The sequence below is a fragment of the Artemia sp. Qi Xiang Cuo genome, chromosome 8 (assembly GCF_049724085.1).
Source record: "Artemia sp. Qi Xiang Cuo chromosome 8, ASM4972408v1, whole genome shotgun sequence".
NCBI classification, from domain to species: Eukaryota; Metazoa; Arthropoda; class Branchiopoda; order Anostraca; family Artemiidae; genus Artemia; species Artemia sp. Qi Xiang Cuo.
Window position 1 is genome coordinate 21,230,240 of NC_142801.1, and position 26,841 is coordinate 21,257,080.

The window sequence follows — 26,841 nt, forward strand, 5'->3', positions numbered from 1 at the left end:
TGGGGCTACATAAGAGGCGTATATAGCATCAGGGCCCATTCTAGCCCCCCTTCTTAAAGAATTTCGAAAATTTTAAGGACTGTTCTTATGACACTGTTATTTTTCTTTTCATATGATTCGGCTGTTTTTGGGTGTTTTCACCAAAGTCTCCCCTTCTCCAAAATCTCAAAATATTCTGTCCCATCAGAAATTCCTTTAAAATGAAAATATATGAAAAAAATACTACTCAAATTGAGACGCCAGCCTTGCATTTGTAATTAGTGACTCCAATAACCCTTAAGTATCTGTTTTATTAAATACCGGCTTTACCAAACAGCATTTGAGGATGATTCATTTACCTTATATTCATTTCTTACTTCTATTTTATAAAATTTTACGCGTAATTAAATACTTTGATACCTTAGAAAACACACATTTTGTTGTATAAATTGGATACTGTTTTTTAGAAATACCCCCCCCCCTTATATGCGGAATAGTTTTTTGTTTTGTGTTTTAAGGTTGCTCTTTATTCTCATTTGAAATTGTTGCCGTTTTTTCAGTTTAATAAGCGTTTGTTTTTAATACCACACGTAGGGTTAACCTAAATATGAGGAGGGCTAGTGCCCCTGAAACTGGACTATTTAAGTTTAACTTTTGGGGAACAATAGTTCGAGAGAGAGGGCTCATTTAATGCATTTGCTTTTCGAAATAAATTGTAATTGTCCAAAATAAACTATCGTCTCTGGAATGAGAGAGTTTCTGCCTCCTCAGTGATACACACACAGACAACCAGATCAGAGTTTAAATCCGTGAACATCTGAATATTCATTTAATTTCTCTTAAGCATCTCTCAGTGTAAGTTTAAAACCGTTGGCTTGGAAAGCTTTTTTGGGGCCTTTGTACCTTTCTCCTCATAACAGAATCCATTATTTACAGGGTAATAGATATTATGCAAATGTGCGATGAATTGTAGCCGTTAGTTTTATTTGATAAATGGTCTATAATAGCGGTTAATTTTTATGAACTGCATTTATGATTAAGAATGAATAATATACTACATGCCAGTATTGTCCATGAAACTGAGAGTCAGTATAAATAATCTTCCAATAGCAATCAGAATTTTGTTTGACAACATATTAGCCCTTTTCAGGTCGAAATACTGGAACGCAGAACCTACGGAAAATTTATTGCATAATTGCCATTAAGATTGCGACCTTTTTGGCGAAATTTTATCCTATTTCTAAAATTATGAAAATTTTCATTTTCATTTAAGGCCCTCCTAGCTGGGTGGCTAGCCCACTAAACTTAAAACTCGTTGTCCAAGAGGACAGGGGTTTGAGCCCTGGTGTAACTGGTTATTTGGTTCAGAACGGGAATCAGTAATGTGACCCTGTAAACTCATCCAGAGTCGAAAGAGCTCTAAACTGGTACCTGAAGATATAGGGAAGGTATAAAAGGAAAGGTGTGCGAAAGCAGAGGATGGCTGGTCCCCAGCCCCAATGCACTTCCTGGCCGAAGGAATATGGAACGGATATCAGCAACATGGCAAGGGAATTCAAAGTCCAATGTCGTATTCTGCACCTTTTTACCTTACCTTTAATAATAATTATTAGTAACTTCAAAGTTAATATCTTTTGCATTTTAGAATTAGTCTTAAATAATAGATTCTGCTCCTGCATAAACTATAGCCGAACTTCGTTTCTAGACTTTCGGTTTCTGTTGACAAGGGCAACTCTTAGATATAGTTTTAAACACCAACTGCTTTATCCAAGGCTTTTGAAAATGCAAGGGAGGCTACTACTTTCTACCTCAATCCCAATGCATCACACTCAAGTTTGGGGTTTCTATAAATGCGTCAAGAAAGATGATTAACGCAGATAAGGTGCTCTAATATTTATCAAGACGGGGGTGTCTAAAATATCAAATCATCAGGACCATCATTTTCATGGTCTACAAGATGAGATTTTCAGACAAATTTCTATTTACAGGGATATCCCCAATGAACGCTGACAGGAAAGCCTTGGGTGCTGTGTCTCTCGGGAAACAAGAAGACATTTTATTTTTTAAAAATTAAACTTGTTTTCAAAATAGACAGGAAAGCTAAATCGAGAATCTATGCATATCAGTGAAAACATGGGGTGATAAAAGGATTGAGCTTAGCCATTCCACTTAGCCAACAACCATTTGGGGAATAATTTAAAACCAGAATTCTCTTTTGAAAAAAACTTGCCATGCAGTACATCTTACTTAGCTGGTAAGGCACATAAGAATCCCCAGACAAAGCAAGGGTAAGTTTATAGTTATTTCAATAAAGTATTTTCGGACTTCATTGAAACAAAGCTTAAAACAAAGTGGAAATGGTACAAGAGCTTTTCCAACGTTTGGTTCTCGGACAGTTTAGTACTGCACCAAGATTACATAAATAAATCATCATATTTCCGCTCATTGCTATCTTTACTGTAAAATTTATACACTGACACAAACATCTTTTTTCAATTGTTCATGACCATTAAGCTATGGGGGTGGGGGGGGAGAAGGCTACTCTTTAAGACTATTTAGCTGGTGGTGCTACTCTTCTTACCATGTTTGAGGTAAATTTGCCCAAGACTATACTGGTGAAATAATTTGGATGTGGCACACCATCTCATTACTGAAATCAAAAAAATGTTTGCAGTAAGATTAGGATTTTAGATTTAATCTTTGTTTTGGTCAGACGGACTAATGACGGAGGCTTTTCAACAAGGAATAATGCGGTGCGATAGGACAAGTGAAAGAAAGAAGATAGTACTGAAATGCTGTATGATCAACATTAGGATTGTATTAAACCAAGAAATCGTAGGGAGACATGAGAAAGTGATAAATTAAATTTCAGTAAATCCTGTTCCCATCCAGTGTCTCATAGAAAATGCCGTAATACAGAGCCATATAAATAATATGGGTAGGACCTACGCCTACCTTAACTAATCAGGCTGCTAATCTTTTTTGGTGAATGACGGTAATAAAATATCTTCATCTTTAGGCGATAACATGAATAAGGTAATTGCGCTAGTAAAACAAATGTGGAATCCTGTTTTATTTCTCTTGATCATCTTATTATTTAGGCAATATTCATCGGCTTTTCATGGTTCCATTGAGTTGAAACTTTGTAGGTACATCGATTTCTGACTACACTAAAGGACTCTGTTAGAACCAATTATTATTGACCAGTTAGTTCATTAAATTTCATTATTTATTTTATTCAATAAAGGAGAAAGCCATAGGCTTGACGCAATAAAATTATGTTTATATATAATTTTACAATCTGTTGCGTTCGATGGCATTAAGAGGTTACATGTTTACAATGGTTATTAAGTCGGAAGGAGAGGGTGGTGTGGATTCTTTCAGTAGTCCTATATATGAATTAAAATAAGAGAAATTATAATTCTTTGATTTTATATAAGCTTCTTAAGGTGTGGAATTCTTGAGACTCACAGATTATAGGCTGCGCAATCGCGTTGCCTAAGTAAAGGACGATGTTGGCACAATGTGTTATTTATTATTATTTTTTTTTCCTTTATACCAGGGCACTTCGTATCACAGGAGTTGTCGTAGAAACTTCGAAAAGGGATAATTCGTTTGAAAATTGGAGTGGCCAGTGCCCTTTTTAATATTCGAAAGTGATTGGAAGGCAACTAACACCCCTTCCACGTCCACCATTTCCCCAAACACATCCAATCAAAATTTTGAGGCTGCCATTTTGTTCACGTAGATGAAAGTTCTGGAAATTTGGTCTTTGAGGATGACAATTCCCCCAGAGACCTCAGGGCTAACGTTGTAAGTTACGCCCTGGGGGCATATAAGGTTTATAATAGAAAATGTCATAGAAGCTTCAAAAAAGATTTACTCAATTCGAAATTGAAAGGGCTAGTGTCCTTTTTAATAGGCTAGTCGAAACTGATTGGATGGCAACTTACCTCCCTCTCACGCCCAACATTTCTCCAAACACATCCGATAAAAATATAGAGATAGCCTTTTTTATCAATGTAGTTGAAAGTTCTGGATATTATGTCTTTAAGGATGATCAACCCCCCCACACCCCTCAGGGCAAGGGTTGTAGGTTATGTCCTGGGGGCAAAGAAGGTTTTTATAGAGCATTGTAATAGAAACTTCGAAAACTTCAAAGGGCTAGTGCCCTTTTTAGTGAAAAGTGATTGGAGGAAAACTAACACCCCTCCCACGCCCACCATTTCCCCAAAATACCCAATAAAAATTTTGAGACAGCCATTTTGTTCAACGTAGTTTAAAAGTCCGGAAACTGTGTCTTTGACGATAACACTACCCACACAACCCTTAGCGTAAGGGTTGTAAGTTATGACCTAGGGGCATATAAGGTTTTAAAGAAAGCGTTGTCGTAGAAACTTAAAAGAAGGACTCATTCGATTGGAAATTAAAAGTGCTAGTGCCCTATTTAATAGTCGAAAGTGATTGGAGGGCAACTAACGCCCCTCTCAAGCCTACCATTTCCCCAAACACATCCAATCAAAATTTTGACATAGACATTTTGTTCATCGTAGTTGAAAGTTCTGGAAATTAGGTCTTCGCCAGCGTTGTCATAGAAACTTCAAAAAAGTACCCATTCAACTGGGAATTGAGAGGGCTAGTGCCCTTATTAATAGTCAAAAGCAATAGAAGGGCGAATGCCCCCCATACCCATCATTTCCCCCCAAACACTTCCGATCACCGTTTTGATACAGCCATTTGGTTGAACGTAGTTGTAGGGTCCGGAACTTATGTTTTAGAGTATGACAACCCCCAACAGCCCTCGGGGCTAAGGTTGTAAGTTATGCCCTGGGAGCATATAAAGTCATACAGAAAGTGTTGTAAAAACTTCAAAAAGAGCTCTTTCGATTGGAAACTGACAGGGCTATTACCCTTTTGAATAGTCGAAAGTAATCAGAGGGAAAATAGCCCCCCCCCTTAACGCCAATCATTTCCCCAAAAATTTCCAATCAACATTTTGATATGGTCATTTTGTTCAGCGTAGTTGAAAGATCCAGAAATTAAGTCTCTGAGGATGACAACCCTCCCCCCATAGCCCTCATCACAAGGGTCGTAAGTTATGTCCATGGGGCATATAACATTTTTATAGAAAGTTTTGTCGTAGAAACTTCAAAAAGGGCTCATTCGACTGGAAATTGAGAGGACTAGTGCCCTTTTTATTAGTCGAAAGTGATCAGAGGGCAAATGTCTCCCTCCAAGCCCATAATTTCCCCAATGACTTCCAATCAAAGTTTTGATAAAATCATTTTGTTAAACCTATCAGCAAGGTCTCGAAATTATGACTTTGAGGATAACAAATCCCCCCAGCTCTCAGGGCAAGGGTTTTAAGTTGTGCCCTGGGGACATATAGTGTTTTTATACAAAGTGTGGTCATATAAACTTCGAAGGGGGCTCATTGGATTGGTAATCAGACGCTCTAGTGCTCTTTTTAAGAGTCAAAGTGATCAGACGGCAGCTACCCTCTCACCCCTACACACACGTCATATTATCCCAAAATGTGTCTAATACAGATTTTAAGATGGCCATTCCATTCTATTTAAAATAGTCTAAATATCATATAACAAGGCTTTTTGGGTTGAAACAAACCCCAAAGATTAAGGGCAGGGGTTGTAAGTTACGCCCAGGTGGTATTAAAGGTTTTTATGGGAGGGATGGCTGTTTAACTTCAGAAGAGGCTCAGTCTTTCTCCCTGAAAAAGACTATGTCAAGATAAAACGGACAGAAATTAACCAAAAAACCTTTTGCAAAAAATAATCTGTACTATACTGAAAAAAATTCTTTTAAATGTTTTCACTTATAACTTTAAGAAATCAAATATTAATTAAGATTTTAAGAAATAAATATCAGCATATGTATATTAAACTGACAATGCACTTTTTTTTCAATAAAGTCATTTGAATTTTTTTAGTAAAGTTACAAGTTATATTCTGGATTTTAGAAAGCACAGGGCTTAGAACCCTACTCAGATTAATTTCTGTTGGTTTTGAGTTTGTCTTATTTTAATTTTTGTTTGTTTTCGGTTTAATTTATTTATTGATACTGATTTGTGGTAGTTGTATACTTGTTACATCATTTGATTCTATTTTGTTCATTTTTGGTTTAATGGAGTTCTTTAATTTTTTTTGAATAACTTATTTTGCGCAAAAAGTTTTTTTGATTAATCACCGATTAAGATTGGGATCAAGGCAAAGCCAAGTTAATACAGTATAACTATAATTTCATTGCAGGAATAGATGCTATGGAATAAAGAAAAATATTGTGGTAAATTAGCATTTAAATTACCACCGAACGTTCAAGAATCAACGGTGATAAACGGAAAGCGGGACGCAGACTTGAAGAACCAGCTTTGTTTGCTTCAGTCACCATAGAAAATTCACTGATAGCTTCCATGTAAAAGTGCAAGAAGCTCCCCTAAAACACACGCTGTTACTAGTCTATTATAAAAAAAAGTACGTGTATGAGTCAAAACAGTGAGTTATGCATGTAATAACTTGTTAAAAACAATTAATATCCTTTGTTCACTTTTATTTTATCTCGTTAGCTGCGAAAGGCTATAAGCTCTCAAATACGCTATTTTTATATATGCATTGTATTGGTGTCAAATTGGCCAAGTCAGCCTATCACACTCGCTTACTTCAGGTCCGGAAGAATTTAAAGTTTTCTTATGCTATTTTAAATGACATAATCCTATAATCAACATGAATCTGTTGATGTTGGGTCAGCGATAAAGCAAGCTGGGGCGTTTGCAGCATCCCGCGCCGATTATGACGGCTTTGTACACCTGTCTTTAATGAAAATATCAACACTACGCATAGTTACTGTTTTTCTAGCAAGGAAATTTGACATGTTCACGATGTGGTTTGAGAGGAAAGTTGCTTTTTTCAACTTCGTGTTTTGTTCTTCTTGGAAATAACTTCGCCGGATGGCCTTTTGTTCTTGCAATATTATCCAACTTGAAAGGATTCTTCGGATTTAGTATCTTTTATGTTATTATAACACCTTCCTTTTTCTTATAAAGTAGCTGAATGTTAAAAACTCGAACCTTTCAAGACGTAATGGGTGATCAACATAATTTGTGTTTTTTGTGTAGTTGGTGGCATGTGTTTGTACGGAATGAATCTGGTTTACGGACGTTTCTCTCGTTGACAAGGGTAGCATCATATAAGCCAAAATCGGCTTTAGGGTGAATTAAGTCTTTGAAAAGGTTAGTCATGATAGCACACGATAGTCTATTAAAGGTCTGTTCAATTATACCAATGACTAGCTTGTCCTTTGCTACAGTTGGCTAAGCATGGTGACTAAAATTGAGCTCTTTAACTGTAATAATACATAGATTCTTTGTAACATCACTTGGAAGGAGGGCATGTCATGCTTCTTTCTGAAGCGCTGTACTGCTGTATTTGGTTATTTTTGCCAAACTTTATTCTGGCTTATAGTCTAAGCGCTACCTAAATATGTTTTAAGGAATTGAGCAAATAAATAAACATTTTTTGAAGAAACGAAGGATTTTTAACTAGCAATTTGTGGAAAATGAGTCTTGCCTCAACCAGGAAACTGAGACGCTTTTTGCCATCTATAGTAAGTTTTTTTTTTTTTAATGAATAATGGCTAAATTGGGAACTTTAATGCATGTAATAATCTTCGTCTCACTCTATTCAGTACTTTAGCCTAGTTCTTCCATTAAGTTGATAGGCTGGCTTCCCTTAGACCTATGGAGGTCTTGCTTTTTCTTTGATCCTAGCTGAATTAGTAAATTCAGCATGTTTTGCTATCGAAAATAAATTCATGCCACTTTATATATTGGTAAATATATGCCTAGACATGATTCCAGTAGCCTACTGACATGAGGTTTATCATGTTTAATCAGTTCTGTAATTTGAGTCCATAGAGGAAATCAAAGTAGATACTTAATAAAAAAAATTAGTATGCCTAATTTTTTTGGTATTTATTTTACAGTTCATAGGCTATTAGCCTGTTTATATATGAATAAAGGGGAAGGTGCCCAATGGATATTCTTAAAAAAAAATACTTTCCATAGAATGCAAAAATAATATCAAACTACACTTAGTATTAAGGTACAATATCATGCTAGATGGATAATAACATTTTTAAGATTCTTACACCTTTACCTACCTAGCTGAATATTTGACTGTCTATCAAAGAGGCACACTTGTGCCTCTTTAAAGAGGCACACTTGTGCCTCTTTAAAGAGGCAACTCACCACAATGTAAAGCAATTTCCGGTCCTAGCAGTTGCAGAGAGACGGCAGTGATTCCATTTTTTAGCCTAAGCTCAAACTAAGAAACATGCAAAATTTCACCCCCTCTGACTTTGTCTTCATGGGGGAAAGTGGGCTGGAAGTTTTGACCCTCCCACCACAGCCCTTTAATGTTGTCTGATCAGGCTGAAATTTATAGGATAAGCTTTCCTAGGGCCTGGGAGCTTATCCTCAAAATTTTAGCTCAATCCAATGACTCCTTCCCTGTTTTCCAAAAACCAAATGTAGCCACTTAATGTTCATCAGTTTTTTTTTTTATCTGACACACCTACAGGCCACAGTTGGCAATGGATCCGGGTGAATAATGACTCATTCAAAGTGGAATTTGACCTGTTAGGGAGTGGGAGATTTTCAAACCAGAAAAATTATCCCTGAATTTACATTTACAAAAAACCTTGTTTTCCTATAAGAGCCCATGTTCATTTTTCCCACCACAGTCCCCCTTTAATGTTGTCCAATCAAGCTGAAATTTAGAGGATAAGCTTTCCTAGGGCCTGGGAGCTTATCCTCAAAATTTCAGCTCAATCTGATCACTCCTTCCCTGTTTTCCAAATATCAAGTTTTTTTTTATCCATGCCTACAGGCCACAGTTGGCAACAGATCCGGGTGAATGAGGACTCATTTGAAGCGGAATTTGACCTGTTAGGGCCTTTTGATATTTTCAGACCGAAAAAAATTATCCCCCAAATTTACATTTACAAAAAACCTTGTTTTCCTATAAGAGCCTATGTTAATTTTTGAAATTCCTAAAAGCATAGTATTTCATTATTAAATTAGATCAAAATAGTCCTCTTACCTGACAAGACCAACTGCAAGCTTCCAAAAATTCCAGCTCTTTCCCAGAAGTTTTTTTTTGTCAAAAAACAAAAATTTTACTTTGTATTTGCTTGCATTGAAAATAGATTGCAGAGACTAAAAATAATTTAACAATAGTCTCTGATGGTACAGTGGTCACTATTGCTGTCTGTCATGCGGAAGACCTGGGTTCGATTCCCCGTCAGAGTAAATTTTTTATATATTGAATTTAAAGTAGTATCTCTTAAATTTAAAGTTTAAAAAAAAACTCAGTTTCTTTTTTAAACGCAGTAGCCCCCCAACTTTAACTCCTGACACAATCAGCTAACAGTTAGTCAAGCAATAATAAGTAATAAACTGTACAAAAACATGCAGAAATTATTTGAAAAAAACTATGTTTTCTAAAGAGTTAAAGAGGCTGAGTCACAAGTTTGAATCTTAAAACATATAGGTTTGGGGGGGTCCCACCCCCAAAACCCCCCCCCCCCTTTTGCAGCCTTTAAATAAAAAAAAAGTGTTTAAACTGAAAGTAAGAAGCAACATTAAAACTTAAAACAAACAGAAATTATTCCATATATGAAAGGGGCTGTCCCCTCCTCAACGCCTCACTCTTTATGCTAAAGTTTTTTATTGTTTAACAAAAATAGAGTTGTGAGAAAGTCAAACTTTAGTGTAAAGAGCAAGGCTTTGAGGAGGGGACAGCCACTTTCATATATGGAATAATTTCCATTTGTTTTAAGTTTTAATGTCACTCCTTACTCTCAGTTTAAAAAACTTGTTTTTTTATTTAAAGGCTGCAAAAGCGGGAGGTTTGGGGGGCGGCAGCCTCCCAACTGTACCTTCTAGTCCCTGTACATTTTAAGGTTTGAACTTGGGACTCAGGCTCTTTAACTCTTTAGAAAACATAGTTTTTTTTTCAAATAATGCAATATATAGAATCTAGTTGGATAATATCTACCTATCTACCTAGTTGGGTAATAACATAGGCTAGCTTCATATTTTGGATATATATCCAAATATGCAGATAAGAAGATTCTCTAAGCAGTTTTGGGTTAATATCCAACTAGCCAGATAAATTGTTTCTGTCAGGCACAGAGAGAATATCTACCTAGTTGTATAATAACATAACTTAGTGTTTTTGATATATATCCAACTAGGCAGATAAGAAGATTCTCTAAACAGTTTGGGGTTAATATCCAACTAGCCAGATAATTCATTTCTCCTAGGCACAGCATGAACATCTAACTAGGTGGATAATACCAAGTCTTAACACTCCTGATATACAAGGCATGTTTTTTAAGTAAGTACCATTTTGCAATCTGCTGCCACAGCGCTAAGGTCATCGTTCTGTGCATGTGCGCTGGTTACCTACATCTCTTGTCTATGCACTGACGCCATTACAGTCTGATTCTTAATTGTATATGTTTTTTAATGAGTGTTTAAGATGCCACCGACAATCGTGAGTCCTGCAAATTGTGAAGTACATGCGGTTATACGATTTCTTAGTGGTAAAGGCGTAAAACCAATCAATATTCATTGTGAGATCTGTGAAGTTTACGGACAAAACATTATGAATGATGGAATGGTAAGGAAATGGGTGAGAGCATTTAAAGATGGCTGCACAAATGTGCATGATGAAGAACCAAGTGGACGTCCTTTGGTCTTTAATGAAGATTTGGTGCAAAAAGTGAGAGAAAACAGACGCTTTACAATTTCATCAATGTGCAACTGGTTTCCTCAATATTCTTGTAGTGTTTTGTATTGCATTATGACTGAGAACTTGAATTACCAGAAATTGTGTTCACGTTGGGTTCCAAAAATGTTGACAGATTTGCACAAAACCCAACGTTTAGGCAGTGCATTAACTTTCCTTGAGCAGTACCACAATGAAGGTGAAGATTTTTTAGACCAAATTGTTACTGGTGATGAAACATGGGTGGCCTACGTCACACCAGAATCAAAACAACAATCCATGGAATGGTGACATTCATCATCACCCAAAAAACTGAAATTTAAGCAAACAATTTCTGCCCGGAAAATCATGTGCACAGTTTTTTGGGACAAAAAAGGAGTATTGCTAGTGGAGTTTCTGCCTCGTAATAAGACAATCAATACAGTGTCTTATTGTGAGAAATGCAATGCAGAACAAAAGACATGGCAAGTTGAGTAAGCGCATCATTTTGCTGCATGACAATGCCTGTCCACATGTGGCTAATCGGACCAAAGATCTCATCAAATATTTTAAATGGAAAACTCTAGATCATCCTCCATACAGCCCTGATCTGGCGCCCAGCAACTACCATTTGTTCCTGCACTTGAAGAAACACCTGGGTGGTCAGCGTCTTCAAGACAATAATGAAGTCAAAACAGTTGTGATACAGTGGTTAACAAGTCAGGCGGGAGAATTCTATGGGGAGGGTGTTCAAAAACTGGTGCCATGTTATGACAAGTGCAAAAGTAGATTAAGTAGATTTATGTAGAAAAGTAGATTAAGGTAAAGGCTTTCATGTAAAAATAAAATGATTGCAATATCTTTGCACGTCTTTTTTTAATTCCAAAACGGTACTTACTTTAAAAACAACCCTTGTATATCGAACTAGGAGGATAAGTAAATTCCATTATGCAGTTTTGGGATAATATCCAACTAGCCAGATAAATTGTTTCTCTTAGGTACAGCAAGAATATCTAACTAGGTGGATAATAATGTAGCTTAGTGCTTCTGATATATATCCAACTAGGCAGATAAGAAGATTCTCTAAGCAGTCTGGGGTTAATAGCCAACTAGCCAGATAAATTGTTTCTCTTAGGCAGAGAGAATATCTACCTAGTTGGATAATAATGTAGCTTAGTATTTTTGATAAATATCCAACTAGGCAGATAAGAAGATTCTCTAAAGCAGTGTTCTCAAGTGTGTCTAGCTAGAATCCCATGTCTAGACACGTGTCTAGCCAGAATCCAATGTCTAGGCAACAACCATTCACAAGTAAAATTTGGCGCTTAGCTAGACATGCTAGACAAGGTGCTTGGCTAGACATTGAGTTCTAGCCTCTAGAACTCAATGTCTAGGATTTTTGATTACAGCCAATCAGAATGTGTCAAGTTCCACTATTTTTACATTTTTAAACTGGATTTAATTTTTATTTTCTCATTAATTGTTTTTTTCATTTTAGGCAAATATACAACACCAGACATAAAAGTGAATCACACTAAGGCAATTGTTTCGCTTATCTCATCCATTTGCTTGTGACAGTAAAAATAGGGATTATAATATTTGAAAGTTTTGCCTGCATAAGCTCTGTTGAGCTAAGTAGTTTTAGTTGTAGCTCTGTTGTAGTTTTAGCTAAGCACCAAATTTTACATGTGAATGGTTGTTGCCTAGACATTGGATTCTGGCTAGACACGTGTCTAGACATGGGATTCTAGCTAGACATGCTTGTGAATGCTGCTTAAGCAGTTTGGGGTTAATATCCAACTAGCCAGATAATTCATTATCTAAGGCACAGCATGAATATCTAACAAGGTGGATAATACCAAGTCTTAACACTCCTGATATATATCCAACTAGGAGGATAAGTAAATTCCATTATACAGTTTTGGGATAATATTCAACTAGCCAGATAAATTGTTTCTCTTAGGCACAGCAAGAATATCTAACTAGGTGGATAATAATGTAACTTAGTCATCCACCTCACATAATTTGTGAAGTTTGAAAACATTGGTGGGTCCCTTGGATGGCCATTACTCTCTTTACCACCCACAGCTCTTTATCTACAAACCACCTAACCTCTTATAAAACGTGACTGCAAACTTGTTACCTTGCAAGTATCTGATGCTAGTTGCTACCAAGTAAGGTTTTCACCTATTCTTTGCAGTCAGTGAAACCACTCTATTTACAGATTGAGGTCAGAATTTTGGAAGGTATCATGTCAGTATTTTCATATTCTTTATGTAACCAAAGCAAAAATTGTGAAACGTTAATAAATTCATACCCTGCAAAAAGAAGGCTATGAGTTGGTAAAAACTGCTGCATTTACCAACCAAGATTGAGGTTTTGATAGATGTCATGTCATTATTTTCATGCTCATGCTCTTTATTTAACCAAATGGAAAATTGGTCACTATCTGTAAAATCACTGCATGAGTTGGTACAAATACTACATTTACTGACCAAGATCAAGTTTATGGTGCACTTCTTGTCAGCATTTTCATGTTATTTATTTAACCAAACGTAAAATTTTGGCACTGTCTGTAAAGTCATAAAATTTAACAATTGAAAATATAGAGAGAAAACAGGTATGATATTTATTATTCCCATAAAGTCACAACACAAGTCGATAAAACTGCATTATTTGCCAACTTAGATTGAAATTTCAGTAGATGTCTTGTCAGTATTCTTATGTCCTTTATTTAACCAAACGGAAAATTGTGGTACCACTCATAACATAACTTCACAGGCCAATACAACTATTGCATTGACTGACTGAGCTTTTGGTATATGTCATATCAGTATTTCCATGTTCTTTATTTAATCAAATGGAAAACTGTGAAACCATCTGTAAAATCCCAGCATGAATTGGTAAATTCTTTGCATTTAACAACCAAGATCAAGATTTTGATAGATGTCATGTCAGTATTTTCATGTTCTTTATTTAACCAAGTGGAAAACTGTGGCACCATCTGTAAAATCACGGCATAAATTGGTAAATTCTCTGCATTTAACAACCAAGACCAAGGTTTTGGTAGATGTCATGTTAGTATTTTTATGTTCTTTATTTAACCAAATGGAAAACTGTGGCATCATCTGTAAAATCTTGGCATGAATCACTAAATTCTTGCCATTTAACAACCAAGATCAAGATTTTGGTAGATGTTGTGTCAGTATTTTTCTGGTTTTTGTTTAACTGAATAAAAACTTTGACACCATCAGAAAATTGTGGCGCAAAGCACTGCAATTTTACTGACTTTTTTTCATGAGCGGCCAAAAACATTAGTTCCCCTTCCCCATACATGACGCCTCTGAAAATTGGGAAGGTTATAGTACTATGTGTTTATGTTTAGCATGTTTCCTTTAGAAGTAGGAATCTTGCACACAGATATATACAAAACTTTCCTTTTTTTTAATTGGCATTGTTTTTTTTACAGTTGACTCTTGATTACCCAGACTTTGATATCTCTCAAATCCTTGGTATCTCAAATTATTTTCAATAATCCCCTTGGAAAAATCCATAGTTAAAGAAAAATACCATGCATTACTCAATATGATTTTGTCGTTATATTTTATCTCTGTATGTCAAAAGGACCCAAGAATTGCCTTTATAACTTGAAATTCAGTAGATTAGTCAAATTTAATCATCACTTTTCCTTCACAAATTTAAGTTTATCTCTGCATCTTGAAGTTTGGTGGCCCAATCATCAGAGGAAAGGCTTAACACTTTGTCAAATCTCTAGGACACAATAATTTTAAGGCCAGCAGTTGTTGGCTCGAGCATTTTAAAAGAGGCACAATATCATGTTTTAGGAAGTCGGTGATGAGAGAGCATGTGTGGACAGTAATGTTTGTGATGGGTGGAATGGCCTATAAACGAATATTTTGAAGGACTATAACTCAAAAGTATTTTTCATGCTGATAAAACAGCTATGTACTTCTCATACAAGCTCCCTCACACAACCTATCAATTTAGCAATGAAAAATATCATGGTGAAAAACACAGCAAGGAAATAGATTTGCTTTAAAGGAGTGAATTCTCTGCCTGTCAAATAAAAGGGCGTGGATGAATAATTGGGTATTTTCCTCATGACTGAGTTAATTAGATAAAGTATGGGCAAAAAAAAGCCAAAATTCTGTTCTTTGTGGGTAATTGCATTCAAACATTCCCAGGCCTCCTCTGAAATGGGCTAATGTAGAATTTTTGCCAGCCAAAACAACATCTTAATTACAGCCACTAGATGCAGGAATTATTAAAAACTTCAAGATACTCTATAGATTTGAACTGGTCATAAAATATAATTTCTGACATTGAAGATGGAAAGGTGTTCAATATCAACCTCTTAGAGGCCATGCGATTTGCCAACAAGTGTTTGGATATCATAACAAGCAAAACAATAGCCAACTGCTTTAGGTTGTGTAGATTCAAACTGCCAGAAAATCAAGCTGAAACGGAAAATGTGTCACAAGTGGAAGAACAACTTAGAGGGTGAACTACCAAACCGTTAACATTCAGGTCGAGCGGAATGACGTGAAAATGCACCTGTCATCAGACAATGATACCATCATTTGAAGAATATACACTTATTGATGAGGGGGTAGCACGTAGCAGTATATGGCATGTTAACTGATAAAGAAATTGTGAAATCCCTAACCATCAATGATGATGCTCCCTCTGACAACAAAAAGGTGAAGAAGATCTAGTGGAAATTACAACTAAAGAAACGAAAGCTGCAGTTTGGACTTTAAGTATGTTTTTGGAAAAAAAAACTGTACTGTACCAGATAATATTTTTTCCAAGGTTTTTTCATCTGTTGGTTCAATCGGTTGTTTCGAAAATATGATTGACACACAAGTTGCCAATAGTCTTAGAAGACTATGTCCTAAGTACAGAGAGCGTCTTAACATAATTAGAATGGCTGAAATAAAAAATATACCAATTCCATTTTCTGCCCCACAAGTAAGTAAATACAACCAGCCAGCTATCCACTCAGAAACAGTTCCAAACCCACCCCACTCCCCAACATACAGCATGCTTGAGACCCCATGGACCCCAAGAACATCTAGCACACCACAAAAATCTCCATACCTACCAGATTCTCTTCCCTGTTCCCTGCCCCAGCAAGCACCATCTCCAGCAACAGCAATAGGCAAGCAAGACCCACAAGCCTACCAGGTATCAAGCAAAACCCCAAGCCATTAGCTCCAGTAGCATCAGCCACAAACCAGGCCACAGAAGCAATGCCCATCAACACAGCCAAGGCAATCACCAACCTCATAGGCAACACCTTGGCAAGTGCTTTCCTTTCCCAAGCTAAAATGCCCCAAGGGCTTAAGGCAGTCATCATGAGAGAACTAGCCACAAAAAACTTCTCTAAAAGCTTAGTACAGACTGCAGAGCTAGACCTAATCACCATCTTAAATAACCATCAAGCTTACCACTATATGGCCAATGCATAAAGACCAAATCCACAACCATCCATAACAAAACCAGAGCAAAACAACACTAAAGATCCTCCAATGGAACACACGCTCACTATCAAAAGAAAAGCTAGACCAGCTGCTCATGTATATTAAAGTAAAAGATACACATGTTATATGTCTCCAGGAAACCCACCTTGACCAAGAAAGTACACTATGGGTAGAAGGATATGAGCTCTACAGGAAAGAAAGATCATCAGGCAGGAGGGGGTGTGGCTATCCTTGTAAGGAAAGATGTTAAGCACAACTTCATAATATCAAAGGAATACCCTAATGAGGTTGATGTAGTTGGAGTAAAAATAAGTCTTAAAGATAGAGAAACACTAACAATATACTCCTTTTACAATCCCAATGGTAACCAAGAAGCTAAGGAATTCCTTACAGAAATTGCACCTAAGATGATTCATCAGAAAATAATAATAGCAGGAGACTTCAATGCTCATAGCCCTACTTTGGGAGGAAAGAAAACCAACAAGGCAGGCCAATTTTTAGAAAACCTACTAAATGAATTCCCAGAAATGTCAATAGTTACACCACATGGTATGAATACCTATTACGACTGCAAAACTAACCTTTTTCTACCATTGACCTACAACTACTTCCAAATAAACTATCTAAATGCTCAAAAATGAGTTCAGTCCCTCAACTAATAACAGGCCATTAGGCCATACAGTTAGAAATTGGTAGAGCTGGTTATGAAGAAGAAGAACACACACCAAAATTTAACAATAACAGGGCAAACTGGACTGAATTTAAAGAAATTCTCAAAAATATTGATTACATGCCAATTCAAGAAAGCCAAGACACAGAATTCTGTACCAAAAGACTAACTACTCATCTCAAAGAAACTGCAATATCATCAATACCTAGAATTACCAGCACACACTACATAAAAAACTCATCAAGGAAGACATCAACGCCATAGGGGAATGACTAGTGTCAAGCCTCATTTACTGCAAAAAGAGATAGAGAAAAGAATTTTAGAAAAAACCCAAACCCCAAAACATAAATCCGATTTAAACAAGCTTCCGCAGGACTCAGAAGAGACATAAGAAAGGCCAAAGCCCTGACATGGGCTTCCTACTTGGAAAAGATTGACATAGACCCGGAAGCCGCGCCGAAAAGTCGGCGGCACGCCGCCGAACAAAAGACAGTGGCGCGCCGCCGAGCTTGCATCAGCGCGCTGACGCCGCCGCTGATTCTATCGGCGGTGGCGTCACTAATACGCCGCCGTTTTTTTTTCTCTCTCTTTTTTGGTTATAGATATCGACCACCGGGCTTCAACCGTCATCCCGGCTAATCTGTTTCTTAAAGACAAAAACAGTCATTTTGGGTTCGCGATGTATATCGGTTCGTAGGAAGGAGAAGAAGAAATTTTTCTTGAAACAAAAATTCTACCTTCCACTTTAAAATTCTGTTGGTTTTTCTTTCTAATTTTTCGGATGAAATGAGGTAGGTAAAAGAGCATTAGACAATTCAGGATATTATCATAGGCAGCGCAATCGAGCTGCCTAAGTAAAGAACAATGTTGGCACAATATTTTTTTTTTCCATACCAGGGCAATTCATATCGAAGGAGTTGTCGTAGAAACTTCGAAAAGGGCTCATTCGATTGGAAATTGGAATCGCTAGTGCCCTTTTTAATAGTCAAAAGTAATTGGAAGGCAGCTAACACCCCTTCAACGCCCACCATTTCCCCAAACACATCCAATCAAAATTTTAAGATAGCCATTTTGTTCAGAGTAACTGATTTCCAGAGAGAAAATATGTTTTTTGAGGAGGTTACTCCCCCACAACCCTTAGGGCAAGGGTTTTGTAGTTATGCCCTGGGGGTATATAAGAACTATGTTGGCACAATGTATTATTTTTTTTCCTTTAGACCAGGGCACTTCATATCGAAGAAGTTGTCGAAGAAACTTCGAAAAGGGCTCATTCAATTAGAGATTAGAGTGGCTTGTGCCCTTTTTAATAGTCGAAAATGATTGGAAGGCAACTAACAGTAGGGTGTATCTATGGAATTCTACGACCGCCATAGGACCATGTTATTCTACGACCGCCATAGGACCATGTTATTCTACGACCGCCACAGGACCATGTTATTCTACGACCGCCAAAGGACCATATTATTCTACGACCGCCATAGGACCATGTTATTCTGCGACCGCCATAGGACCATGTTATTCTACGACCGCCATAGGACCATATTATTTGCGTACCGCCATAGGACCATGTTATTCTACGACCGCCATAAGACCATGCTATTCTACGACCGCAATAGGACCATGCTATTCTACGACCGCAATAGGACCATGCTATTCTACGACCGCCATAGGAAAACATTTCTACGACAGCTCTACACCTTTCCAAAGCATGTACTTATGGATTCTAGTACTTTATGTTCCTTGACACCTTTCCAGAGCATGTACTTAAGGATTCTAGTACTTTATGTTCCTTGACACCTTTCCAAAGCATGTACTTATGGATTCTGGGCCTTTACGTTCCTTCCTATGCTATTTGGGGCCTTTAAGTTCCTTCCTGTGCTATTTGGGGCCTTTACGTTCCTTCCTCTGCTATTTGGGGCCTTTAAGTTCCTTCCTGTGCTATTCTGGGCCTTTACGTTCCTTCCTATGCTATTTGGGGCCTGTATGTTCCTTCCTGTGTTATTTGGGGCCTTTAAGTTCCTTCCTATGCTATTTGGGGCCTTTTCGTTCCTTCCTGTGCTATTCTGGGCCTTTACGTTCCTTCCTATGCTATTTGGGGAACCTTTATGTTCCTTCCTATGCTATTTGGGGCCTTTACGTTCCTTCCTATGCTATTTGGGGCCTTTACGTTCCTTCCTATGCTATTTGGGGCCTTTAAGTTCCTTCCTATGCTATTTGGGGCCTTTACGTTGCTTCCTATGATATTTGTGGCCTATACGTTCCTTCCTATTATATTTGGGGCCATTACGTTCCTTGACACCTTTCAAAGCGGTCAAGCATGTTATGAAACTAAAGTCAAGGTTCTATTGCACATGGAATTATCACATGCACATTTTTTTTTTAAAGGTGACAAGATATAATGTGGTCTAACATGTTTTGAGAGTATGCAGTTTGTTATTAAAAAATTGGACACTACAATCAGAATTGTTTGATTGACATTTAAAAAAGAGGTAATGAGATTTGTGAATTGGAGTGTAGGATTTGCGAATTTGATCCTATTAAGGATTGACTTGAAATAAAAAAGTTTAACAAGAAATGGCTGAACAGTGTTTTGGGGGAGATGGGGTGATTGTGTACTGTATAATACACAAGTGATGTTTGGACAGTGTTGTCAATTTAAAATAGTTTAACGTTATACTATACGACGAAGTTGATACTAAGAGGGGTGTAGATGACAAGAAAAGAATTGTAATAACGAATAGCTTTACTTCTTCGAAGTGTTCCGTATAATACATAAGTGGTGGGGTGATGCCAGAAGGATCTCTTAGAGTACTTATAGTGCTGTACGATGGGCCGAGCTGCTAGGCAAGGTATAATGTGGTCCAACATGTTTTGAGAGTATGCAGTTTGTTATTAAAAAATTGGATACTACAATCAGAATTGTTTGATTGACATTTAAAAAGGGGTAATGGGATTTGCAAATTGGAGTTTAGGATTTGCGAATTTGATCCTATTAAGGATTGACTTGAAATAAAATTTTTTAACAAGAAATGGCTGAAAAGTTTTTTGGGGGAGATGGGGTGATTGTTTACTGTATAATACACAAGTGATGTTTGGACAGTGTTGTCAATTTAAAATAGTTTAACGTTATACTATACGAAGAAGTTGATACTAAGAGGGGTGTGGATGACAAGAAAAGAACTATAATAACGAATAGCTTTACTTCTTCGAAGTGTTCCGTATAATACATAAGTGGTGAGGTGATGCAAGAAGGATCTCTTAGAGTACTTATAGTGCTGTACGATGGGCCGAGCTGCTAGCCAAAACCTCGTGGGGATGAGTTGTAATAAAACAATTTAATCTCTTTAGGCTGTTTGAGTTTTTTTTTTTTTTGGTCTGTGTTTGTCTCTTTGGGCTGTGTGTGTGTCTCTTTGGGGTGTTTGTGTCTCTTTGGGCTGTGTGTGTCTCTTTAGGCTGTTTGAGTGTTTTTTGTATGTGTTTGTCTCTTTGGGTTGTGTTTCTCTTCTGGCTGTGTGTCTCTGTTGGGTGCTTGTGTCTCTTTGGGACTGTGTGTTTCTCTTTGGGCTGTCTGAGTCTCTTTGGTCTGTTTGTGTCTCTATGGGCTGTTTGTCTCTCTTTTGGCTGTTTGTGTTTTTTTGGGATAAGTCTGTCTCTTTGGGCTGTTTGAGTCTTTTTTGTCTGTTTGTGTCTCTTTGGCCTGTTTGAGTCTTTTTGGTCTGTGTTTGTCTCTTTGGGCTGTTTGGGTATCTTTGGGCTGTTTGTGTTTCTTTGGGCTATGTGTGTCTCTTTGGGCTGTTTGAGTCATTTTGGTCTGTGTGTGTCTCTTTAGCCTGTGTGTCTCTTTGGGCTGTGTGTGTCTCTTTAGGCTGTGTGTCTCTTTGTGCAGTTTGAATCCTTTTGGTTTGTGTGTGTCTCTTTTGGATGTTTGTGTCGTTTTGGGCTTTGCGTGTCTCTGTTGGATGTGTGCGTCTCTTTGGGCCGTGTGCGTCTCTTTGGGCTGCATGTGTGTCTTTGAGCTGTGGGTGTCTCTTTGTGATGCGTGTGTCTCTTTAGGCTGTGTGTGTCTCTTTGGACTCTGTGTCTTTTTGGGGTGTTTGAGTCTTTTTGGTCTGTATGTGTCTCTTTGGGCTATGTGTGTCTCTTTGGGCTGTTCGAGTCAGTTTGGTCTGTTTGTGTTTTTTTTTGGCTGTGTGTGTCTCTTTGGGCCGTGTGTGTCTCTTTGGGCTAGGTGTGTCTCTTTGGGCTGTGTGTGTGTCTCATATTTCTAGTTGAAAATGCTTATTTTTTAATTTAATAAGGATTAAAAGTCAAAGTCTAACATAAAGAATGAGGTATTTCGGAGGGGGTAGCTCACTTCATATACGGGATAATTTCCATTCGTCTTAGTTTTTAACGATGCTTCTTAATTCTAGTTGAAAATGCTTATTTTTTAATTTAATTGGGAAGAAAAGTCAAAGTCTATCATAAAGAACAAGGTATTTCGGAGAGGGTAGCTCACTTCATATACGGGTTAATTTCCATTCGTCCTAGTTTTTAACGATGCTCCTTATTTCTAGTTTAAAATGCTTATTTTTTAATTTAATTGGGATGAAAAGTCAAAGTCTAACATAAAGAACAAGGTATTTCGGAGGGGGCAGCTCACTTCATATACGGTATAATTTCCATTCTTCTTAGTTTTTAACGATGCTCCTTATTTCTAGTTGAAAATGCTTATTTTTTAATTTAATTGGGATGAAAAGTCAAAGTCTAACATATAGAACAAGGTATTTAGCAGGGGGTAGCTCACTTCATATACGGGATAATTTCCATTCTTCTTAATTTTTAACGATGCTCCTTATTTCTAGTTGAAAATGCTTATTTTTAATTTAATTGGGATGAAAAGTCAAAGTCTAGCATAAAGAGCAAGGTATTTCGGGGGGGGCAGCTCACTACATATACGGTATAATTTCCATTCGTCCTATTTTTTAACAATGCTCCTTATTTCTAGTTGAAAATGCTTATTTTTTAATTTAATTGGGATGAAAAGTCAAAGTCTAGCATAAGGAGCAAGGTATTTCGGAGGGGGCAGCTCACTTCATATACGGGATAATTTCCATTCGTCTTAGTTTTTAACGATGCTCCTAATTTATAGTTGAAAATGCTTATTTTTTAATTTAATTGGGATGAAAAGTCAAAGTCTAACATAAAGAACAAGGTATTTCGGAGGGGTAGCTCACTTCATATACGGGATAATTTCCATTCGTCTTAGTTTTTAACGATGCTCCTCATTTCTAGTTTAAAATGCTTATTTTTCAATTTAATTGGGATGAAAAGTCAAAGTCTAACATAAAGAACAAGGTATTTCGGAGGGGGTAGCTCACTTTATATACGGGATAATTTCCATTCGTCTTAGTTTTTAACGATGCTCCTTATTTCTAGTTGAAAATGCTTATTTTTTAATTTAATTGGGACGAAAAGTCAAAGTCTAACATAAAGAACAAGGTATTTGGGAGAGGGTAGATCACTTCATATGCGGGGTAATTTCCATTCGTCCTAGTTTTTAACGATGCTCCGTATTTCTAGTTGAAATGCTTATTTTTTTATTTAATTGGGATGAAAAGTCAAAGTCTAACATAAAGAACAAGGTATTTCGGAGGGGGTGGCTCACTTCATATACGGGATAATTTCCATTCGTCTTAGTCTTTTAATTTTTTTTTTTGACTTCGAAATTATTCAACTTTTTTTTTACATCTCTAAATCATATCAGAAAAATAGAATGGCACTTTTGATTTAAATTTTAAAAATATATTTTTGTGCATACTCATACTCCTATTGATGAGGACTGATTGTTCTAATTCAATATTTTTTTAATTAAAACAAAATATTTTTTTAACAAATTTGTTTTTTGTACTTCAAAATTATTAAAATTTTTTTTTTACATATATAAATCATATCAGAAAAATATAATGGCACTTATTATTTAAATTTTAAAATATATTCTTGAGCATACCCATAATCCTATTGATTAGGACAGATGTTTATAATTAAATGTTTTTTTCATGAAATCAAAATATTTTTTTTTTAACTAAATTTTTTTTTTGGACTTCGAAATTATTCAACTTTTTTTTTACATCTATAATTAATATAAGAAAAATATAATGGCACTTTTTTTTTAAATTTTAAAATATATTCTTGTGCATACTCATAATCCTATTTATGAGTACTGATGATTCTAATTCAATATTTTTTTTCATGAAAACAAACTATTTTTTTAACAATTTTTTTTTTTGGACAAAATCTATCTATTAGAATAAATAAATTCTCTATCATCATCCGTTGTCGGATTTCTCATTATGAAAAAATTGTAAGTGAGTAAGTAGCAAATTCTTTCTTGAATTCACCTCTTGGATACACAATACAGAAATTATAAAAAAAAAATGTAATTTCCAGACTTTATTTGCACGCAATAGATACCGAGAGTTCTATGACTCCTCCCCGCAGTGAATTCTAGGGGTTTTATGTCACCTCCCCACAATGAATTCAGATGGTCTTAGGACTCATACCCCTAACCATAACTCCATTCAACCTGGAGCGAAGGTATAAAAGTTTGATGAAATATTTTTTTACTTAAAAACAACGTTAACACCTTTCAAGATGATAGGACTGTATGACACAGAATTTATCGGTTTAAAAAAATCATCTTGTGGTGCTATATTCGAATGTGCATTTTTATTATTGTCTATGGAACTCTAAGAAATTGACTATTATCATTGGATAGTGAACTATAACAAGTTTGAGTATGATAAAAGCTTGTGGAGTACTACATTACATCATATAAACAGACTGGGATTCTACGATAGAGTGACTACACCACTTAATAATACTGGTCAGGAACTGAGAAATGTTCAGGAGGAAGTCAGCGAAATTTGCAGCTTTTTCGGAGTTGAAGCACTCTACGTAAAGGGCAATGTACCTACAGATAAAGTTTTAATTCAAAAGTGTGATCCTAGGATTCCACTTTTCAATCTAGAAGAGTTTAAGTGTCCTAAATTTGAAGGGGGTTATCACCGTCCGGAAGACGAGGTTAGGTTCTTCGCGCAGTGGATACCTAAGGACATACCTGATCGTGATAAATCCATAAGACATGGTAAAAACTATGGTAAACATGGTAACGCCCCACCGCAACCCCTCCGTCCCACCACAGCGGCCCCCCACGGTGTTCGCGTGAACGCCAGGGGGGCCACTGTGGTAGAGCGGAGGGGTTGCGGTGGGGCGGAGGGGGTCGGAGGAGGGGGCATTAAATAGTGGAATTTTTGAGGAAATTGCTCTGCCTTGCACACTCACACACACACACACAGACACATTGTTACTTACTTACAATTTTTTCATAATTTCTTGAATGAAATTTCTGCATTGTGTATACAAGAGGTGACTTCAAGAAAGAGTTTGTTGCCTACCCCCCGCGGTGGGGCGGAGGGAGGTTGGGGGGTATTAAATAGTGAAATTTGTGAGGAAATTGCTCTGCCTTGCACACTCACACACACACACACACAGACACATTGTTACTTACTTACAATTTTTTCATAATTTCTTGAATGAAATTTCTGCATTCTGTATACAAGAGGTGACTTCAAGAAAGAGTTTGTTGCCTATTTACAAATTCTTCATAATTTCTTGAATGAAATTTTCGTATTGTGTATCCAATAGGTGAAAACAATAAAGAGTTTATTACTTACTTGCGATTTTATCATGATTTCTTGAATTAAATATCTGTATTGTGTCCAGGAAGCGAATTCAAGAAAGCGATTGTTACTTACTTACAATTTCTTCATAATTTAATGAAATGAATAGAACTATTCTAAAGAATAAAGACGGATTAAGCTTAAAGATATTTATTGCTTAAACGTATTAACAGATTTTTTGAGAAAAAAAAACAACAACACATGTTTACATAAAAATAGTACTTAGAGTTCACTCTTGAACATCCAGAAACGATGGTTCCATGATATAGAATAGTTTTTACCATATCTTATGGATTTATCACGATCAGGTATGTCCTTTGGTATCCAGTGCGCGAAGAACTTAACCTCGTTTTCAGGACGGTGATAGCCCCCTTCAAATTTAGGACACTTAAACTCTTCTAGATTGAAAAGTAGAATCCTAAGGTTGCACTTTTGAATCAAAACTTTATCTGTAGGTACATTGCCCTTTACGTCGAGTACTTCAACCCCGAAAAAGCAGCAAATTTCACTGAATTCCTCCTGAACATTTCTCAGTTCCTGACCAGTATTATTAAGTGGTGTAATCACTCTATCGTAGAATCCCAGTCTGTTTATATGATGTAATGTAGTACTCCACAAGCTCTTATCAACCTCTAGCATATTATAGTTCACTATCCAATGATAACAGTCAATTTCTTCGAGTTCCATAGACAATAAGAAAAATGCACATTCAAATATAACACCACAAGATGATTTCTTCAAACCTATAAATTCTGTGTCATACAGTCCTATCATCTTTGAAGGTATTAATGTAATTGTTAAGTAGAGAAGTACTTCATCAAACTTTTATACCTTCGCTCAAGGTTGAATGGAGTTATGGCTAGGGGGATGAGTCCTAAAACAATCTGAATTCATTGTGGGGAAGTGACATAAAACCCTTAGAATTCACTTCGGGGAGGAGTCATAGAACTCTCGGTATCTATTGCATGCAAATGAAGTCTGGAAATTATATTTTTTTTTTCTGTATTTTGTATCCAAGAGGTGAATTCAAGAAAGAGTTTGCTACTTACTTACTTACAATTTTTTCATAATGAGAAATCCGACAACGGATGATGATAGAGAATTTGTTCATTCTAATAGATAGATTTTGTCAATGTTATCCGAGGTATCCGACATATGATATCGATAAAGAATGTTAATAAAGAATTTGTTCAATTTGATATTTAAATTATGTCAGTGTTATCAAACGTATCTGTCAAAAGACATTGATAAAGAATTTATTTTGTTAAAAAAAATAGTTTGTTTTCATGAAAAAAAAATACTGAATTAGAACCATCAGTTCTCATCAATAGGAGTATGGGTATGCACAAGAATATATTTTAAAATTTAAATCAAGAGTGTCATTATATTCTTCGTATATGATTTATATATTAAAAAAAAAGTTGAATAATTTCAAATTCCAAAAAAAAATTGTTAAAAAAATAGTTTGTTTCATGAAAAAAAATTATTGAACTTGAACTATCAGTACTCATCAATAGGAGTATGAGTTTGAACAAGAATATATTGTAAAATTTAAATAAAAAGTGTCATTATATTTTTCTGATATTATTTAGATATGTAAAAAAAAAGTTGAATAATTTCGAAGTAAAAAAAAAAAATTTAGTTAAAAAAAAATATTTTGCTTTAATGAAAAATATTGAATTAGAACCATCAGTCCTCATCAATAGGATTATGGGTATGAACAAGGATATATTTTAAAATTTAAATAAAAATAGTCATTCTATTTTTTTGATATGATTTAGATATTTAAAAAAAAAAAGTTGAATAATTTCGAGGTCCAAAAAAAAAATTTGTTAAAAAAAATTGGTTTATTTCATTAAAAAACTATTGAATTATATCCGTCATTCCTCATAATTAGGAGTAAGGTCATGAACAAAAATATATTTTTAAAATTTAAATCAAAAGTGCCATTCTATTTTTCTGATATGATTTAGAGATGTAAAAAAAAAGTTGAATAATTTAGAAGTCAAAAAAATAATTTTAAAACTAAGACGAATGGAAATTATTCCGTATATGAAGAGAGCTACCCCCTCCGAAATACCTTGTTCTTTATGTTAGACTTTGACTTTTCATCCCAATTAAATTAAAAAAATAAGCATTTTCAACTAGAAATAAGGAGCATCGTTAAAAACTAGGACGAATGG

At 36.0% G+C, this 26,841-nt stretch overlaps 1 protein-coding gene across 1 annotated transcript in view; it reads left to right on the top strand.

Annotated features, from left to right (window-relative positions):
- The first annotated feature begins 7,514 nt into the window (after positions 1-7,514).
- The window catches only part of mRpS18B (mitochondrial ribosomal protein S18B), a 50,508-nt gene continuing 31,181 nt past the window's right edge, over positions 7,515-26,841 (top strand). Inside the window, exon 1 of the mRNA XM_089093287.1 lies at positions 7,515-7,596. Coding sequence (XP_088949413.1) covers positions 7,549-7,596 — 48 coding nt within the window. The 5' untranslated portion in view covers positions 7,515-7,548. The remainder of the gene's footprint in view (positions 7,597-26,841) is intronic.